The 22083-nt window shown below is 34.3% G+C and overlaps 1 protein-coding gene across 5 annotated transcripts in view; it reads left to right on the forward strand.

Moving 5' to 3' along the window:
• RYR2 (ryanodine receptor 2) overlaps positions 1 to 22083 on the forward strand; it is a 769122-nt gene that overhangs the window by 694724 nt on the left and 52315 nt on the right. For all 5 annotated transcript variants that reach the window (XM_037821856.1, XM_037821863.1, XM_037821872.1 and 2 more), the window contains 5 exons: positions 2476 to 2552; positions 3342 to 3415; positions 14924 to 15004; positions 15789 to 15877; positions 17259 to 17387. In XM_037821856.1, the coding sequence (XP_037677784.1) occupies positions 2476 to 2552; positions 3342 to 3415; positions 14924 to 15004; positions 15789 to 15877; positions 17259 to 17387 (450 nt within the window). The remainder of the gene's footprint in view (positions 1 to 2475; positions 2553 to 3341; positions 3416 to 14923; positions 15005 to 15788; positions 15878 to 17258; positions 17388 to 22083) is intronic.

Below are 22083 nucleotides of genomic sequence, written 5' to 3' on the forward strand. Positions count from 1 at the left end.
GAGGAAAATTGAAGTTTCCTTTGGTTTGGTGAAATTTGGGATTATTTTAAGCAGCAATTGAGAATAGGTGAAAAATTCATCTTGAAAATGTTTCTCAAATTGTGTATTATTTCCGTAAATACAGTCATAACATTTTAGAACAGGAAGAGAACATAGAGACAATATATGCCAGGAGTTCTTGATCCTCTGTTTTTTTAATGCCATAGACCCCTCTGACAGTCTGGTAAAGCTTATGGACCCCGCTCAGATAATGTTTTTAAATGAATTATATAAAGTTGCGTGGGTTTACATAAGAAACCAAATATAGTGAAATTAAATTATCAAAATATTATAAAAACAGATTTTTGATAAAGTAATATGTGTGTTCCTTTATGAACTCATTAAATAGAATAAAATTGGGTCAATTACCATAATTGAGGGGAAAATGGTTAGCATAATTTATATTTTGAAATATTGGCAGTGACTATAATGTGATATGAATATATCCATAATTTCTATTGGTTTCTAAATAACCTAATCCTAATTTTTTTTATTGCCAGCATTGATAGTTGAAAGGAATGCTAAATTTCAGTTAGAAATTAGTGAAAATAAGGATGTATTTTTTTTCTATCCAGTTTCACAGATATCCTGAATTCTCTGTGAACTTCAGTTTAAGAATCCCTGATCTTTAATTTTATAGGCAAAGTATATTGAGTCAAATGTATTCTTTCTTCTCTCTCCCATTGAGTCACACATATGGAAAGCCTAATCATTTGGACTGAGAAGTGATTATACTCCAAGGTGAACTTGGTGACAACTTACCAAAATGCCCCACAGAGAACTTAAGAGAAAAAAGCAACTATGTGATAGTCTTACAACTCCAAACATGAAATGGTGGCAAATATCATGAAAACAATACTAGTCTAAATTTGTCCTTTGATCATTAGGGTATGACTCACTCTCTGATTCTCCTTACATCAAGCCATGAATACGTGAACAAAATTTTCTGCTTATGGAATCTCTCTGGCGTGACCAGTTCCATTGATTTTCATAACTAAATGGTTACGACTTAAGAAAGAAAGAAAAGGAAAAATAAAGGAATCCTATCTAATCTTTCTACAATTTGTCAAAAATAGTTTCCCTTGCCTTATGTTTCATGTCAAAAGATCTTCATTGTATGGTGCGTACATAGACTCAGAAGTCCTTGGAGTCAGAAGGAGCCTTGAGAGATCGTATCATATTGTCCTTGTTCTCTATACAGATTTATCTTTTTCTCTGGAACTTCAGATATGAATTCTGCTACCTCCCTCCGACCATCTAAGCCTCTTAGTTTCAAAAGAACAATGAGAACAAATGCTTAGATTTATTAGAACAATAAATTGTCATACACTCTCAAAGACTGTGTTTGTGTGTGTGCATATGCATATATTTGTGTGTACACATACATACATATATTCTTTGTATGTGTGTGTGAATATGCATATTCCTCAGTTTTATGTGCATATGCATATATTTGTGTGTACACATACATACATATATATATATACACACACTTTATATGTATGTGTGAATATGTGTATTCCTCATTTAGCTTTATGTTACCTTTGATTTCTGGGAAAAAAAATTACTGAAATTTTGACTGCAGAGCTAAGCCCTGTTTAGAACAACATGGATAAATGAGAATCATGCTCTTCTCCTTAGGATTTAGAGAAAAGAAGTGTCTTTATTTCCTTAAAACCTTTGATTTTACCTTCTGTCATCTTGTATAGTCCTTCTTATTTGAAACCTCCAATACATTTTATCCACATTAGAAATAACTTTCATTATGCTATGGAAAAATAAGAAAACAAGATGTAGTCTTACATTGCTTTAGTATTTTCTGTATTTCTGTTTAAACCTTTGACCACAGATTTTGAGCATCATTCTGAGAAAGAGGAGAAAAAAATTACTGGTCAAAAGACACTCATATTCCTTAGGTGTAGGTACTATAATGATGAGAACTGAATCCCTGACTATAATATTAGCATATGGCAGTCACAACTGTCAGATTTTTATGCCCTGGGGGTAAAAAAAACACTTTTGTTTGGGAATCTTCTGTGAATGGCATCCAGATGGATCTGCTTCCCAGTTAGCTTGAAATAAGTATCCGGGTCTCCAAATACTGAAAGAATGACTGGAAGTGAATTAAGAAAAGATGTATTATTTCCCCATTATTTCAGGTGCTTCTTGTGTTTATATGAAGCAGCAACCTTGTTCCAAGCTGTGTTTATTTACTGCTGCAGCTATGAATGTACAACTATGTTGTTCTGACACATTTGTCACTATTTCATGGTAAAGATGACATTAGTAATATTTGTATGTACTGAATATTTTTAATCTTTATTCCAGAATAGAAAGCATGTTTTTGTTGTGGATTTTTAAAATTTTGTTGTGTTTATTTAACAAAAAAGCACAATTTGTGTTTAGTGACCATATGGTTTATATATTTGACTTTAGAAAATGCTTGACTACCTCAAGGAGAAAAAGGATGTGGGCTTCTTTCAGAGCCTTGCTGGCCTGATGCAGTCATGTAGGTAAGGAAATGCTTTCCTTCCATTTGTTCTATTCAGTTGGTTCAATTTTATGAATAACTTGCTTTACATTATTGACAATAATTATACATAAAAAATTTTCAATGATAAAACTCACTCTAAAGTGGGGTTAAGGGGCAGAGCCTTGTTTTCTATCTTGTTGTTAGGGTGTTAGTAACGTCTTAACTCAGTTACTCAGTATTAATAATGTCTTAAAGTAGTCTTCCCTATGCTCAAATGGTTGCCTAGGGACCTTGAAGAATCACTGTGCATTCTGCCTACTGGAAAATGAGTAGTGCATGATTTAAAAAGAGAAAAAAAAGAAAATTCTATTCAGTTTTATATGGGGGTCTGTAAGCCGTTTCTCATTAAATGATCCTTAATCATCAAATCTATGATAATCATTTTTTATTTTTTTACAGTATTTAAGATAATTTGGTCAAAAGCACCTGACACATACTTTGAAGAATAAGCTATTCTTACTGGACAAAATGTTATTATAGTTTTATGTCAGTATGTCTTCTAACTTTGCAGTGTGCTCCCAAACTTGAAACTCATTCATGCCTTATGTTTGGCTATTTCGTGAAATATTGCAGTGTTAGCCCTAGGGAGAATCTAGTACACTCCTAGGGAAAGTTGATTTCTGAACATTGAAATGAGGCATGTTTTTAGTGTTTGTTAACATTTGGTTCTCATTTCAGGTTAAGCGCTTTTTAGACATGGATTTTCTCTCTTGAACAAGAACATGTTCTAATATTAGTTGTCTAAATGCTTTCCTCTCTGTTGTTGTAGTGTCCTTGACCTGAATGCATTTGAGCGACAAAACAAAGCTGAAGGACTTGGAATGGTGACTGAGGAAGGATCAGGTATTAATGATCACCTGTCCCCTTCTCCCCTGAAATGAGTCCATTAGCAATTATCTTTTCTAGCAGAAACATAAAAGGTCACTTTACAATTGATAAAATACTGATGTGACTTATTTAAATGAATAATTAGACACATAGGTCACACCCAAAAACCAGTCTTCCAAATTAGTCCTTAACTCCTTTTTGTCCCACACCTCCTGCCAGTGGCCTGTCCACTAGCCAAACTGTTTGATGAAAGACATGAAGGAGCAATTTTTGTGTTCAGATGACTCTAATCATGTTATTTACATGTGTGCTAAAATAATAATTTACATGATCTTAGAGTTTTTCTCTGTAAATGTATTCGGGTATAAACTAAAACATTTAGTGAGCAATGCATTTAAAGCAGAAATAAACACTGCTGCACTCTCATTTTAGGTATATTTATTAAGAAAAGAAATTCTCATCAATATTCTTTGTTTTGATTTATTTTTATTCTTTTATGTTTGATTTTTAAACTAATTTAATAAGGCCCTGTGTGTCTATGTGTTTTTGTTTGGTCTGGTTTGGAATTGTCATTAGTACATTGGGTCTTCTATAGTACTAATCTTTTTGCAAAAATGAATTTTCTCCCACCTGACATGTGTAGTCATTGCTTGCCTTTCTGAAATATTTTAGAATTAACCCAATCTCTCTAATTATCTCTGCATTTTTGTTCACTCAAGTAGCAAAAGAATTAACTGCACATTTCTTATTGTACTTTAAAGTCTGTTATTTATTCATATTCTAATATTGCTACTACTATGTGACCCCTATATCATTTTATTTTCTGCTTGGCATTTGAATGTACAGCTTCAATTATTAAATAAAAGACCTACCAAGGCCCTGTCTGGAAAACATGGAGCCACACAGATCTCAGGGGCACATTGCCTGACAGCTTCTAGCACCTCACAGAAGTCCCGGGCATTTTTCATCTATAAAGTGCCTGACTTCCCTGTCTTGGAATTATAAGTTAATTTCATTTTTCCCCAGCAGTTATCACATCGTCATGTCATGGTGTTCCCGAGGCTCTGAACACGATTCTGTTCATCTTTCTTAATCACTGTTTATATCAGCTCCCTCAAAGGAATAGCTGCCACACAGCTTTATTTACACAATCTCCAACCCGCAGTCAGCCAGATATAGATAGGGATAAAATTCTCAAGTCTCATATCAGAAATAACTTTGTGTGAGTGACTATTCTGATGTGAGATTTATTTACATCTCTGAATATGATGTTGGTTTGATTTGTTTATTCTTTTTTTAACACAAGAAATAATTGCTCAAACTGATTAACTAATCTTGTATTTTATGTCCTCACAAATGGCAAAACAAAAACAAAATCTCAACTTCTTTCTTGTCCCCCATTTCCTTTTCTTTCAACTACTGTAAATGTACTGTCCTTACTTCCTCAGTCATCACCCATGAGCGTGGTAATGATTTTAAAAAACTACCTTTTACTTATTTGCTCCTTTATTTGTTGTTAGCTTTTTGTACCCTTGATAGTGGAAGTTTTTGTGCTTTTTTTTTTTCTTTTACTTTTATAGACTGTTTAAACAAGTAGACTGCTTAATTTCCATCTTTGTGCATCTTGTTATTTTTAAAATTTTTATACCTAGCTTTCCTCTCTTTTTTTTCTTCTTCCTGTGAGGATGTCAGTTATCAACATATTCAATATGAAAGGGCAACAAGCGTTTAAATTACTTTTTTGTATTTTTTTTGTTCTGTTTCTTTCATATAAGAACATTTCTAGTGGGCCCAGTGTTTGCAATTGTTGTATAAATGAATGATAATAGAATGTGTGCTATAGTCTTTCTGTGGCATTTCTGTTTTGAATATACCGTGGCTTTATGGCTGTACTGATTGGTGCACAGGAAATCACGGCAGGTCCACAATGGGCTGCAATGGGCTGACTTTCTTCCTGGCCAGTGGGTGCTGGTATTTCCCTTTCACATATTAGGAGAACTACTGAGATTTTCTCTGTTACTTTGAAAATATCACAGATTAAAAATCTTAACATAAAAAACTAAGTTTCATTCTTGAGACCAAATTCAAAAAGTAGTATAAATAGTAGCAAATATTTACTCTTCCAACTAATATAATCATAAAACTGGCATTAGTACTTCAAGGTGGTTTCTAAAAGACATTCTATGCCATGGTTATAAAGAAGGGGTTAGGTTTTGAATAGTGCCTAGTAGGTCAACAGGGCTTTAGAGATTAAATTGTGCTTTCTGGAAACAGTCTTTTGCCTTCATCAAGAGACATAATAGAAAAAGCAAGGGCAATTTATTAGCTGTATTAGTATTTTATTGATTCTTATATTGTTTTAGGAACACCTTTACTGATTCTGCCTTTTGGTGTTATTTTACATTTTCTGTTACATGGCCGTCTTTTTTTTTTTCAAGATTCTACAAAAGTTAGAAAAACTTGTAACATCATAGGAGAAGGAAAAATCAGTCATACCCTTAGGAATGTATAGAAAAGACTGAAAAATCCAAATTTGTTAGTGTGTCAAATCATGAAGCTCAGGCATCATAGACTGGACACTGAGATAATCTAAACCTTCTCTTCCCTAATCAGCTCTCTTTATTAGTGCTAAATCTCTACCTGATGATGGTAATGTGAGCATAAACTATATAGCCATGGAAAATGTATAAATTGAAATGCATTAACTTTTTGATACCCACAACCCTCTGATGAGGTAGATATTACCTATATATTTACAAATGAGGGGACTGAGAAACAGAAATGTTACATGGCTTTTCCAGGGTCACGAAGCTGAGTGCCAGAGCCCATACCAAAATGCAGACATTCTGCCTCCCACTGCTTTATTTACCAATTCCAATAAGCCTAGCACGTTTTTGCCCATCTTTCAGTATTATTTAGGGCTTATTACATGTCTGCTCCTAATTTAGATGGTACTTTTTGTCTCTGCTCCCTCTGAAGATGCCTGGAAAATATTGTCCAATCTCTTGACAAGTTTTGGATTTATTTAGTTAAAGTTTTAAAAATCACTTTTGAACATTTATGGTTAAAATGTTCCTAATCTGTCATTGCGATACCAGTAGGAAATAAGTACTTATCCAAGGTTTGTATACGAAGATTTCAGACTAATTAATTATACTCCTTTTTCTACTGCTGATATTGTCATGTAAGTTTGCCCTGTGTCCCTCTGTACCCTCCTCTTTCTAAATTTCCCCCATTTCTAGGAAAGCCTGGACCTCCCACTTGTTTTTTTTTTTTTTAAAGCTTCTTCAGCAAGTATGTTTTGTGGGTTTGTGATGTGCTCAGTGTTGTCCTCTGTGTGTATTTTTTATTCGTATGTATTTTTTAACAATATAATGAAATTCAAAACCAAAAATCTGTATGAATATTTGGAATTTCATTCCACTCTTTGATTTTATTATTTTTTTTTCCAGAATCATTTAACCTCATCACTAAATCATTATGAGCTTGAAAGTGCAATTTTCCTTATCAAAGATTCTTTTTGGAATATAGTAAAAGATGTTGCATTTTATTTTTTGATCATTCTGTGGTGGTCCTAGGCTTCATAAACAATATGAAATTTTGAAGTTGATTTGATTTCTCAGAAATTATTTGGTTTTTAAAAATCATATTTAAAACATTAACTATCAATTAACCTTTCCAAAATTTTTATCTGTATCTGATAATGTGTTCCATTGAGGTTATTACTGATATCTTTATAATGACCTCATAAAATTATATGGAATTGAAGCAAAACAGATTAATTTTGATTAAATTACTGCAGTCCTTAAATACTGGCTATCCTTTGTTTTTAACCTTTAATATTAAAATAATTTCAGACTTACAGGAGAGATGCCAGAATAACGGAAACCCAGACAGAGAACTCCAATGTACCTCCACTCCGCTCCCCTGATATGCAGATTCACCAATTTCAATATGGCCTTTACCATATCACTTTTTCTGTCTATCGTCTATCAACTTATCTATCTACCTATCTGTGCTAATTCCTGAATTTGAGAACAGATTGCATATATCATACTTCTTGAACACATAATACTTCCATGTACATTTCCTTTGAACAAGGATATTCACTTATATATTTACCTTAAGTGCAATTATCAAATTCAAGAAAGTTAACATTGATATAAAGCTTGCATTCTATATTCTATGTTCCAATTTTTCTTATATCCCAGTAATATCTTTTGTCCTTTTTCTCCATTCTTAGATCCCACCTAGTATCATGTATTACATTTAACTGTCATTATCCCTTCAGTTTTTCTTTTTCTTTCTTTCTTTCTTTTTTTCTTTCTTTCTTTCTTTCTTTCTTTCCTTTCTTTCCTTTCTTTCTTTCTTTCTCTTTCTTTCTTTTTCTTTCTCTTTCTTTCTCTCTTTCTCTCTCTCTTTCTTTCTTTCTTTCTTTTCTTTCTTTCTTTCTTTCTTTTTTTTTTTTTTGGTGGAAACTTATATCCCATATAAATCTTCCCATTCCATCCCCTCGCAGGCATACCATTCAGCGGCATTATCACATTCATAGTATTGCAGTTACCCTCACCACTGCCCATTACTATAACTTTCTCTTTGCCCCAAGCAGAAACCCTGCACTAATTTTGCATTAACTTCCCATTGCTCCTAACCCTGGCAACCTGTACTCTGCTTTTTGTCTCTATGAGTTTGCATATTTTCTGATGTTTTCTTTGTAGTTTCCATGGGGCTTTAATTTGACATCCTAAATCTATAACAGTCTTGTTGCTTTGACACCGATTTAATAATTTCAACAGAATACATAAACTATGTTCCTATACACCTCTGTCACCCCACGTCTGTGTAGTTCTTGTCCCAAATTACATATTTATGCATTACATGTCCAAAACCATTGATTTATCATTACATTTTATGCATTTATCTTTCAGATCCTGTAAAGTCAAAAGTGAAGTTCCAAATTAAAAATACAAAAGTCCTGGTATTTATATATTACCCATCTTTACTGGAGATCTTTATTTTTTCATGTGGCTTTAGTTAATTTTATAGTGTCCTTTTCTTTCAACCTTCAGAAATCCTTTTAGCATTTCTTGTAGAGCAAGACTAGTGGTGACAAAGTCACTCGGCTTTTGTATATCTGGGAATGTCTTAATTCCTCCTTCATTTTGAAAAACAGTTTTGCCAGATACAAAGTACTTACTTGGTTGACAATTTTTTGCTTTCAGCATTTTGAATATGTTTCCCACTGTCTTCTTGCCTCTGTGATTTCCAATGAGAAATCTACACTTAATCAATCTTATTGAAACTTTCTTATATGTGATAATGTTGCTTCTCTCTTTATCTTTGGCATGTAACATGGTGTGGAGTGGGTCTATTTGGTTTCATCCTGTTTGGAGTTTGTTGAGCATCTTGTATGTGTATATTTATGTCTTTCATCAGATTTGGGGAGTTTTCAGCCACTATATCTTTGAATATTCTCTCTGCCCCTTTCTTCTTCTGGGACTCCCACAATAAGTATATTGGTACATTTTATACTGTCCTGGTTTCCTACAGTTTTGTTCACTTTTCTTCATTCTTTCCCCTTTCTGCTCCTTAGACTGAAGGATTTTGATTGTCTTATCTTCAAGTTCACTGATTCTTTCTTCTGCTAACTCCAATCTGCTGTTGAACTCTTCTAGGGAATTTTTAATTTCTATTATTATGGTCTTCAGTTGTTTGGTTCCTTTTCATAATTTCTATCTTTCTAATGTTATGCTCTTTATGTTCATCTGTCATTTTCCTGGTTTCTTTTAGTTCTTTGCCTATGTTTTCCTTTAGCTCTCTAAGTATATTTAGTACAATATTTTTAAAGACTTTGTATGGAATGTCCAGGTCTGAACCTCCTCACTGATGTTTTAATTGTCTCCTTTTCCTGGGCCATCACTTCCTATTTCTTTTTATGTTTAATAATATTTTGTTGAAACTTGGACATTTTGATATTTTAGTATGTTAAGGCTGGAATTTAGACTCTGAAGTGTCTGTTCCTTAAGTTTATGGTATCCAGCTAGTGTTATGTCATTTCTTTCCTTGCATGCCAGGAGCTAATTTAAAAAAAAAAAGAGGAGGAAAAGATAACACCTTTCCCAGTCTTTGCACATTGACCCATGAAAGTGCTCTACTTATCCATTCAAGGAATTTGGAGAATAACTCCAGGCAGCATAGGGACCTCCCTTCTCCTCTCTGCCCATGCCTCTTGTGTTGGGCATGTGCATATCCCCCTAGGCATTCCCCCATTTATGAGGGTACCAAATGTCTCCTCGTTCTTAGAAGACAGTTTCTTCATGATCCTGGGCATTGCACTGTAAGTCCAACAACCAGTCCTCCCTTGCCCCAGGCAGCATGACTTGAGTGCTCTCCCAGAGCATTCTGTAGAAAAGCTCAGTGAGCCACCTTCTACATGTAGGGCAAGTTCTGGGACAGTTGAGTTCCTCATGCCAGACATATACTTGCCCAGTATGTGCACGAGGGTTACTCTGTTCCCTCTGGACCCAGGAGGAGAGATCTGCACCAGGAATGTGGGCTGACTATGTGCCTAGCCAGTAAGTGAATGGAGGTGCAGCCAGCCAGGGCACCATGAGATGCCACTGCTTTTAAGTGTCCTTTTTCTTAATTTAGTATTTGCCCTATTACTGCAATCCTTTAACTGTTTTCTGGAGCCTTTAGAAAGATATTTCTGCCAGTTCTTGCTGTTTGTTCAAAGCTTCTGTAGGGGGACAGAGCCCTAAATCATCTCATTCTGCCATCTTGCTGGGGATGGTGTGGGTGCTCATTTTTTTTTTTTTTTAATACTTTTATTGCTTTATTATTTAAAGGTTGTTTCTCACCCCAGATTTTCAGAGTTCTTTCACTAATATAGTCCAGTGCTAACACCTGGGTTCTTTCTGAGTATGTTATTCTGCCATTCCTGTGGGTAAACTTTCACTTCAAAGAAAGCCCATGATGTCAGTTCATGGCAACATTCAGTTTTATTAACATCTTTACAGAGTTTTTTAAACTTCAAAGCAGTCTTTTAATTTGAATGACTATTATGTGCTAGATGCTTTGGCATCAGAGATACTTTAGGAGCTCAATCTGGTGGCAACAGACTTATAAACCAATAACTTCAGAATGATGCTCTTTTGTCTTGAGAGAATACAAGGGTATGGGGAAAGCATCACAATAAAAGTAAAGTGATATAAGTCTTGAAAGGAAAAGTAGGAATTAATCTGGTGGACAAGGAAGTCAAAGACATTACAATCAGAGAGATTTCACAAAAGTGATCACTTTCATTGTCTTTGGATCTGAAATAGGAATGCATTCTAAATAATTGGTGTCAGATTGTTACCTAAATTTGAATAAATGCACTTAATGGAATTTACAGGTTAATTGTCATACCCACAATCTACTGATGCTATTTTAGGAATCCAAGTCTTTTTTGGACCTTATAGCTTAACAGCATTGGAACTTTTCATTTATTCTTATTGTACTTTGAATATTTCAAAGACTTTTACTTGCTTCAGTCAATTTGATCTGCTCAGCAACACAACTGAAGAAAGCTGATGAAGAGTTTGTTAATTCCCATATTAAAATGATGAAACTAAGGCTTATTAAGGTGACGACTTTTCCCAAGGCACATATCTAGAAAGTGGTTTTCCCAAGGTTCAAACTTGATGAACACAAGGGTGGTTCACAATTTGAATAATATATAGTACATGTGATAATTGTTAGCTGAATATCTTACTGATTCCTGATGTTAACTCGACAAAGTTTAGAAGCAACAGCACACTGGATCCAGAAAGACTGTAGAGTATTGCAATTATCTATTTACTGCCTGTCTCTTCCAGTGGACTATGAATTTCTTGAGGTCAGGAATTTTGTCCCATTCTACTTTTTTAACCTCACAAGGTTGCTGACTTATAGGAGACACTTGCCGAGATTTATTCTTTCACTTTACTGGTTTCAAATCCTCGCTTTACCAGTTAATAGCTGTATGACATTAATCAAGTTACTTAATTTCTCAGTTGTTTACTGAACCACAAAATGGCATTAATTCTACTTAACTTAGGATTATTGTAAACATGAAGTGAAATAATGAGACGATATAATCAGCACAGTGTCTGGCACACTAGTTGCTAACTAAGTGTTAATTCTGAACACATTTTGAAATAATATTCTTTGTTAATTGAGTTGTAATTTAATTTAAGCAACCATGTTTAAGCCATTTAAGCAGTAATATTAAAACTACCTATATGGAATAAAATACCTGACTTTTCATTGTTTAAAAGTATTTTTGCATCATAAAATGCAGAAGAATTCTAGTTCTTCTGATTTACCATTATGTAAAATAGATATTTAAGTCTTCTGAAGATTAGTTGTCAGAATGATTTCCTTCACGGCATTGGGATGCTCTTGAGTGACATTTAACATTAGATTATAGGGAAGTCTGACTCATCTACTCTCATCATGCTCTGACCTTTTTATCTTTGCATTTTTAAGGATATTGACATGGCAAGACCTTGCATCAATAGGACTCTTAATCTTTTGGAGTTTATTTATTCCTAATTCTATTATTTTTGTGTACCTACTACATATTCTTTGTACTTCTTTCATTAATTTTTTGTTTGTTTTTACCAGTTAAACTACTTTTGAAGCTTTCTCTGCAGAATAGGCTGAGAACTTTGAGCTATGTCCTTGTATATTCTAAGTATTCACTAGACACACACACACACACACACAGAGTTGTTTCATCATTTTTAAGCAGACACATATACTTTCTTATTAATTGGATAAACCAGTTGTGACTAGAATAGCCTACGAAAGTGTGTTAACTTGATTAGATCTTTAATGTAATACTTATTATTTCACTGATAGCTCGAATAAACAAATTATTCCCAAGATAAAATTTATATTTTGAGAATATTATCATCCATTAAAATCAAGATAGCTTTCAGAAAATATAAATGCATTTAATAAATATATTCAAATAACTATATTAATCACCTAGGCATGCTGTTACTATCTTTATTAAATGTTATTGTCACTGTTACTACTACTATTAACTTTTTTACATTATATTTTAAAAGCCACCTATATTATGTAGAGCCAGTGAGGTAAACATAGTATGTTATTATCCTCATTTTATAGATGAGAAAACTAAGACTCAAAGGACTAACTTAGGAGCAGCAGCAATATTGAAATCATTCTCTCTTTATTATAGCATTAGCAGTCATAAGCACCCTTATAATTAAAAATGAAACCAAAAGGATGTCCTTGATAATATTTAAATTTGGCCATCATGCAGCTATTAGAAATAATATTTTAAGAAAGCAAGAGCACTTTCAACTACATTTTACTCCATCTCGTTCTTTGTTATTAATCTTAGCTTCCATCTTACAATGGAATTTCTTTTGCATCCATCACCAAACAGACTGTTGATCCTGTACCTTCTGCAGACATAAAGCCATCATCTGTCTCTGTTACTGTACCACTTCCATGTAGCATGGGCAATGGCAGCATTTTAATCAGACAGTCATTAAGCAAAAGCAGCCCGGTTTATCCGTGGTATTAGTTGATCTAAGTGAAGGCTTCACCCGCTCCCTCCCCTGACCTTCTCCCACTGTTCTGCTATGTGCAGTGTGTCATTATGTGAGTGAAGTTACTCGTATGTGCGTTGGTATACAGACAAGAAAATAATATGCATGCCAACAGTAAATAAAACCTTGTTATAAATCTATTTGCCTCATGCAGAGCATTTTTAGGTTCACAGGCAGATTATATAATTTTTATTTTAATGTTAACTTTTTTCAGTTCTTAGTAGCAAGGGTTACTTATTTCACATTGAATGTATGAACACTGAAAATATGTACATGGTTTATTGAATCATTTTTCTGAAAAATGTTTTTAGACAGGCTTACAGGGAAACAATCAAAGAGTCTGTGTAAATCAGATTTTGATTTAAGTGACATTTTATAGTCTTTTCTGATTAAAATAGATCATGAAATGATAGTAAATACCATCAATGAAGAGTTTATTTTGCTTATTACTCTAAATGTTCTCCCTTCCTCTCCTATCCTGTCACGAATTTAAAACGCTGAGGAATGGACTTATCAGCCATGTATTGAGATTAAAAATAACGTGCATTTAACACTTCAACTTGCCACACCTTTGATCTACATACTTGGTGATGCTATTTTGGTCACCTTGCAGGCTAACAGGGAAATGAGTACAGTGATTTTATGTACTTTTTTTAATGTTTATATTAGTTTTCAAAATGGTTTTGCTTCCTAACCCTACCATTATGTGAAGCCTCTCACTTTGAAAGTCACAGACTGCGGACTGGTAAGTCCATCACTTCTCTGTCATAAGATCATAAGATCACTTGTAATTTTAGTTAAAGTAAACACATGATCACTGCATATTTTTCTTTCTTAGCCCAAATTATTTCCAGTCTGTGAGAATTTATTCTTTTTTTAAATACATAAGAACATTCATTCAGTTGCTAAATAACATTTTTCATCGTTTTGCTTTCTAAACAAATTTAGATTCTAGAGCATACTCTCATAATGTTGAAAATTTTTTTCACACTTTGTTTTTAAAATCAGCTTCCATTTGTGTGGTTTTGTTTTTTGTTTGTTTGTTTCTTTGTGTTTTTGCTTTCAGAGTCACTCATGATTAATATTTAAATTGAAATATAGATAAGATATCTGAATCCTTTTCTGAGGCTTCATCCTTGCCCCACAAATATTTTCTTAGTTTTGTTAATGCAGGGTTGCTTCTGTGACAACTGGATGCTTTCTTGTTCTTTGTTATGTTAGTTCTCAGATCATGAGCCACCAAAGTCTTTCTTTTGGTTTGATATTTAGAAGTAAGTCTGCTTGCCAGTTCCCACTCCTCTGGGAGTATTATTGTAACCAATCATGTCTCTATTTTAGATTTCTGAAGTGTTCTTTTTTTTTTAGTCAGTAAGCAAACTTATGGGTCGGTTAATTAAAATAAGTCAATAAACATTTTCTAGTAATTTACAGTTTTCACAAAAATCCTTTCAGTATTCTTTAATAGAAAATGTTTGGCCCTGTTTTATATATGCATTGAATACCTTTGCATCAAATCATTTGATCCTACACTGGGAACAAAGAAAATTAACATTAACATTTGTGAGATATGCTTCGATCATGCCTGCACACGACTTACCCCCACCCCCTCACCCCCAAAGAAAAAACGTTTTAACCTTTAGGTTGTTCATAAAATGTTGCCAAACCCATGCTGCTACCTTTAACAGAGAAAAATCTGAGTTTTAAGATTTAAATGTTCTTTTCTTACAAAGAAAATGTGCATCTATCTGCTAAGCGCATGGTCTTATGAGCTTCAGATAGAAAAGTGGCTATGATTTGTGACTTTTTGGTTCAGAGCAATGCTAGATTAACAATGCAAGTCTCATGAGGTGGGGGTAGAAAGTGGGGGACGGCATAGGGTGGTGGATAATGTTTACTCTGTCTGACCTTTCTGCAGGGGAAAAGGTCCTGCAGGACGACGAATTCACCTGTGACCTCTTCCGCTTCCTCCAACTACTTTGTGAGGGACACAGCTCAGGTTCGTGGGATTCCAGACTGTCGGATGGTTCCAAAAAAACATATTTTGAAGCCAGTAGTAACAGCTAGTAGCTCAAGCGTATGCTTCATCTCTTGAATCCACAAATAGTTCTTAAGCGTCACTATTTATGTATTGGGCACTGAGACATTTTTGATACTGCTTTGCAGTTTTCAAAGTCCATTCATAGCCATGTCACTTCATCCTTATGTTGTTCTTATATTAGAGAAAACAAGTGATAGTTGAAGGAAGATATAATTTAGACAAATACATACAGAGAAACATAGCTTTATTTTTTTGGTTCCACTTCTCTTTACCTAGGGAATATACCTTCACTGTATTACTTAACATGATATATTTCCATTGTTTATATATTTAGCTACCTACCAAGCTTGTGGATCTGTGAAGGCAGGAACTATATCTTGATTTTTTTTCCCTAGCACTTAGTAGATGATTATTGGATAAATAGTTGTATTATTATATCCTGAAGGATAGAAACACTTTTCAATCATTCGCAGAGCTCTAGAGCCAGGAATAAGGAATCGGTGCTAACAAATCAAAATTGAATACTGATATTCTGTGGAGCACTGAGATTTGTTTTAGGGATGATCACTTAAGTTTTATGAAAAATATAAATTATTTAATGATAAAATTTTCAGATAAGACATTATTCTTAGTCATAATGATTTTGTTGTGGACAATATCATTGGCTTTGTAGTTTTTCTAAGAACTGAACTCATTTTAAACTTTTGAGTGAGCTTTAATAACACTTTTTGATCTTATGTAGATTTTCAAAATTACCTGAGAACTCAGACTGGCAATAATACAACTGTCAATATAATCATCTCTACTGTGGACTACCTACTGAGAGTTCAGGTACATTGCCTTACATGTTAGTGACAAATCAAAAGCTGTTGGATTGGTTGAAATTATATAGCAGAGTTGTTAAACTGTCATGCCTTAATGGGTTTTGATTTATTGCAAGACAGAATATTTCAAGATATTTTGTCTTTGATCACAATCTTTTGCCAAGTCTTAGGGCAAACTGCCACTGTCTTGGCCTTAGATCCTAGCTCCCTACTTTAGTCATTATTTTCTTTGTATAAGTGGAGATTTTTTCCCCTCCATTTTTGGTATGATACTATTTTTAATTCATGTTCATTCTGTAAAACACATACTCAGCTCCTTCATCTATAATTGATAGGTAAAATTGGGGAAGAATTGTTGAAACATTCTTAGGAATAGGGAAAAAGCTTTCCAGCTACCTATTGTATACTAAAATTTGATAGCCTAAAGTTAGTTCCTTTCAGCTGTTCTAAAATTTGAATTAATTTTCAAATTCAGTTTAACACCCCCATCACTTAAAACTCTCTCTAAAATCATAGGCATATATTACCTTGTCAAGAAATCTGAAGTTATTAGCCTCTGAAGTAATGAGAGCCCTATACAACTTTCATTGCCCTTGTTTATTTATTTTAAAAGCTGCAAATTCAAACTTTCCATTTTTTCCTTAATCATTGAGTATGTAACAGCACAACACTTAAATTAAAGCTTAATGGGAAAAAAGACAATCTCTGAAGCAAATATAGCAATAAATGTTGCCAGAACCTATCTGTTGATTTTTAATCATGTCTCAAAACCCAAATATAGTTTACACCCTGAAATAAACTGTTATTATCCATTTAGCCTACTAAAATTCCTTCAAACTGTAAATTACTGTTCGTTTGGAAAGATTGGTCTTATATAGATTTTTTTTTTAATGTTGTCAGTATGTGTAAGCAGTCTGGCCAATTACTTGGGGGCAGTCACAAAAGCAGTGAATATCCTGGGGTTCTCACCTGTAAAATGTAATTGGCTTTGCTGGAGAAAAAGGAGATCAGATGTCCTAATTCCCAAAGTATTTGTCTAATTTCTGTGGTCACATAGGTAAATCTGACTTTGCCCAGTGGATAAATATGTGTTAGTCTAATGAATCGTTTTTTGTTTGTGAAGTTTAAGGACTTCAGTTGCAGAAAACCATTTTTAAAGCTAAGTTTTTTGTTTCTTTTCTTCTCTCCAGTTGCCTGTTTATATCTAGGAGGAGGGAGTTGTCATATTTTATGTATAGGAAAGTCATTGAGAATGATATTTTCTTCACACATGTATTTGTTTGCCTCCAAATCTATTATTTAAAATATTTTCTATTATGTAGTCCAGAACTGAACAGCTCAGCAATAATTTTAGAATGTGCCGTAATAATATCATCTCTATTTTTCAGGAGTCAATTAGTGATTTCTATTGGTATTACTCTGGGAAAGATGTTATTGATGAACAAGGACAAAGGAATTTCTCCAAAGCAATTCAAGTAGCAAAGCAAGTCTTTAACACACTTACAGAGTATATTCAGGTAAGCATTTAAAGGTTTTTGATGATTAATAAAGGAAAAAAAGAAGTGTCTAATGTTCAGAATTTAATTCCAAAAGGAAATGAAAAATGCCTAAAGTAGACAATCAAATAAAGAAACACAATACAAAATCATTATCTTTATCAAGATTTACAACAGAGGTTTTTTTGCTCATTTATTCTTAGAATTTATAAAATCATGGTCTGAAATAGACCATTTTAATGCATAATTTTTCCTGCAATCATCCACATTTCCTGTTGACCCCTTTCATAGTTTCTTAGCCAGTGACCCCAATTAAAATATTAGGTTGAGATGTGAGTTAATACAGAATGAAATTGCTTTACCGTTTGGCTCATGGAGATATCAGTTACTCCTTAGGGGCATAAGCCATCAGTTTGACTCTTGTATCTCCGGGACCTGGTATATACTAATCCACTCCATAAATATTAAAGAAGAAAGGGAGGTAAGCAGGAGGAAAAGAAGGAGAGCACTAAACCACACTTTATAGTATTTCAGTAAGAGTTAGGAAGATGTTTCATACCCGCTTTATAAAAAAGAGAATAGGTTTTAAAATCTCATTATTAATTAATATATATTATCGATAAAATTACAGATATCATGAAGAATATAACATTTTTACTTTGATTTGTTTCATATTCTCCTTAGCCCAAATTTCTAGTCTTTACTTTTAATTTTTAAAAGATTTTTTAAAACTTCTATTTCCTTCAACCAGCAAAACTTTGCTATTTCCAAGAAAACCAGTCAACCTCTTTCCTTTCTATTTTCTGTCTCAGTGGCCAATATTACTCTGAATTAATCAGTTATTTTTTGAAGTGCCATGTGCTAAGGATAAAATAGGACATAGGCACTTACAGTTTGCTTCTTTGGTCTGAACATAATCTTGTAGGGGAAAAAAAGTTAAATAGAACTATTTAAGATTAGTTAAATAAATACTGTTTGTATTTAAGATTGTATCCCCAAAGCCTAGCATAGTTATAGGTGTCTGTAGCAGATTGTTTGAGTGAATGAATTCATGGACAAGGGAAGCTGATCAACAGTAAGTGCTGTAGAGGTATGTGTGGACTACCTGTTCATCACCTCACTGAGGTTCATTCTCTCTTCTTTACTCAGCACCTTGGGAGGATCTCACTTTTTGTTTTATTCTCTCTTGGGGATTGGGGACAGGGGGTTGGGAGCAGGAATCTTTACTTCAGCATTTCAAGATGGAAGAGATTCACTTGGTAATTCTAACAACATTTCTTTAAAATCAAATGAAAATAAAATTTTAATCCACTCATGTTCCCATTTCCTTCTCTTTCCTGGCTTCCTTATCACCTTAGTAGTCTCATCCATGTCTAGAAGGATATCAGTATAACAATATACTGGAAATGTCCTGATTAAATAATAAGATTGACTGATTGTATCAGCCAGCCAGTGAATTTTTTAGACATTGTTAATAAAATGTTTTTTTATAACCAAATGAAACTTAAATGCCTTTTTTTTTGCCATGAAGTAGGCATTTCTTGGGTCCTAAAATAAGTGAGGACCTTAATTTATATAAAATCAGAAACATCCAATGAGCTTTCACTATATGTACAACTCTATCAGGTGTTGATTTCTAAATGGATGTCAAGGAATATCAAGGTTGCATGACTTATTACAGTTTGTTCATTTATTAACTTCTCCCTTTACTTCCTGTATTTTTTATATAACTTAATTTGTGAAATATATATTTTAATAAACATTTTCCTTTGTAATTGTGAGAAACAAGCATTATTCCTAAAAAGGAATAAACACTCACCCAATTGTGCAGAAGAAAAGAATTCATTCACAATTTTGCAGGAACGGGCGCCCAACCAAAATGTGGGGGGTTGGCGCACAGAGAAGTAGACCCAGCAGAATTTATTCCCTACACCTAACTCGCAAGTCCCTCCCCTGTTTTTCCAGTGGCTGGATACTTCAGAGGTTACATTCTTTTTGACAAGCCTAACCAGCCCATGCAAATTTGAAACATGCAGCCACTGCAAATTGGAAACATTTGGAAAAAAAGTTGATACAAACTGGAAACTTTTGAAACAAGTCTCCACCTTTCTTTCCTTTGTTCTTCAGCTGCAAAGCCAGTCTGAGCTAGTTTGGTAACAATTTATGAACCTATTTTAGGAACCTCTACCCCACCCCACCCCAGTCTCCACTTTGCAAGGACAGTGGGTGGATGAACAGGAGGACCAGACACCAATTATAGCTTGGCTTCTTGATCCTCTGCCATTCCCCTGATCTGCTCTCACCCTGTGTGAAAGCTAAATTTAATCTAAATCCCACAGTAATAATTTTAGATTACAGAAAAGTTACATACATAGAGATTACAGAAAGTTCCCAAATACCATTCACCCAGCTTTCCCTAATGTTAACATTTTACCTAAACATGGTACATTTGTCAAAACAAAGAAATTAACATTGGAACAATCCTATTAACTAAATTATAGCCTTCATTCTGATTTCACCAATTTCCCCATTAGTGTCTCTTTTTTTGTTCGGGGATCCAAACCAGGTTACCACATTGCATTTAGTAAAATATATTTTTAAGAAGCTTGCTTTACTGTCGTATTTGCTGTTAAACATTAGTGCTCTGAATAAAAGTTCATGTTAACTTTATGCGTATTTTAGAGTGCCTTTTATATTACAGCATTGCAGGTTACCATTTATTCAATTTTTGCTAACTATAGACAATAATATAAGGGGAAGATGCAAAACCATTGGAATGAAGGTAATGAGCTATAGGATTCCAGTTCCAGTTTTAATAAAGGAGAGAAGAGGACAAAGGCATTATGTTGTCAGGGTTTTCTAGGATAAGACCGGGAAGCAATTGGTGAAAAAAGAGAAAGCTTTATTTGCTATTGCAATAAAAAGGTTAAATCTGAAAGTAATACTGCTCTGCAGTCTGGCAAAGGTTTTATGTGTTGGAGATGCTAAACTGATCATGAGAAAGAGGACTATGAGGCAATAAGCAAGATTAGTTAACAGTTCTCAAAAGTGGGTGGCCTAAAATTGAGCAAGTTCTAGAGAGTACATTCTGCTTTTTTTTACCTTTAGAAAGCAAAACAGTTACTTTGGCCTTGAAGCTTACAACTCTGTCACATAATGGTTGAAGAAACAACTCTAGGTCACATAGGGGTTACAAAAGATCTTAACCCTTTATAATGCAATACTTTAACTTTTGATTGAAACTGTAAATATCACGTAAAATAAGATAAAATCTCTTTTCTAAGAAATAGCATTGTTGGGTTCACCTAATGTTCTTCTGCACTTTTCACCTTCCCTGATATTTGCACAGTGGAGCACAATGCTGACGCTAGACTTCCACCACAACGAAATCCCAAAGATCCATTGCTTTAGGACCAGAGTTACAACAGCTAGACAGGATGAATAAACAACCACACATAGGGGAAAACTGTACAAATACCATCTCTGGACATGGTTTGAGCTGAATTTAATAACCTACAAATTAAAATCATTTTATTCCTTCTTGCCACTGTGGCCGGCTTGCGTTCCTAGGTTCTTGGCCATGTCGCAAGAAAATTCAAGGGCACAGCACAGATCAAGTAAGTAGGCAGAAAGTTTATTAAGTATGTATGCAGAGAAAGAACTAGTAGGTGCTCTCACAAGAGGAAAGAGGCAAGAGACACACGACACTGTGGAAAGGGTTTGCTTTTATAGATTTTTGTTCATTTTGTAATTTTTGTTAACTATTCTACTACCTTCCTCTTTTTCCTCCTTTGTTGGTGCTTGATCTTAGATGACCCACTCAGGCAGGGTGGGTTGGCCCCAGGTGCTGTTCACTGCTGTTCTCAGAAATATCTTTCTCCTTGGGGCCTGACCTCTTCTTGGAATTTGCCCTTTGCGCATCAGCCAGCCACCCCTTCATTCTAACCCTGCCTTGCCAGCAGACTTGCTCAGTGGACCATTTCTTTACCTCTCCTTGGATGAATCTTGTGCATTCAACACACTCAGATAAATAAAATTCCTTTAGCTGTTTTGACACAAGAATAATGCCTTTTCACTAATAATGCTTTGTCACAATCACCTAACCCTTATCCAGTTTAAAACCTCCCCTCACCCTAAACCTGGTTTTATGCTGCAAAGCTTTAGGGTCTGGGGGTAGAGAGTGGGCAGTATGCTCTGGGTCTCTCTAACTCTCCCCCCCAACTTGATTCTTCTCTTCTTCCTCTCTCTCTTTGTTAGTCAGTCTTCTTTAGGGGTGTAAATATGGGAGGGTAAAGGATAGCGAAGGTCGTCTTCCTGGATGCAGGTCATCCAGGACTGCACCATGGAGCTGGCCCTCTGGTGTAGGGTATTCTTTCTCTAATAAGGGGAGCTTGCATAATTTCCTCAGAGATGTTCCCACTTGGCCTCTTACTGCTTCTAGTTCCTGGAAATGCCTCTTTCCACTCCATTTATTTATTTGTTTGTTTGTTTGTTTTGTCATTAGAGTTCATGTATTTTATATCCTGTAGGAAGAAAATAGTGGAGTTACAAATCAAAAATTATTGACTTTTATTTGTATTCCATTATGGTCAGAGAGTGTGCTTTGAATATATTTAATTTTTTTTTTTTTTTTTTTTTAATTTACTGAGGCTTGTTTTATGTTCCAGCATATGGTCTATTCTGGAGAAAGATCCGTGATCACTAGAGAAGAATGTGT

This window comes from Choloepus didactylus, chromosome 2 (assembly GCF_015220235.1).
Source record: "Choloepus didactylus isolate mChoDid1 chromosome 2, mChoDid1.pri, whole genome shotgun sequence".
Classification (NCBI taxonomy): domain Eukaryota; kingdom Metazoa; phylum Chordata; class Mammalia; order Pilosa; family Megalonychidae; genus Choloepus; species Choloepus didactylus.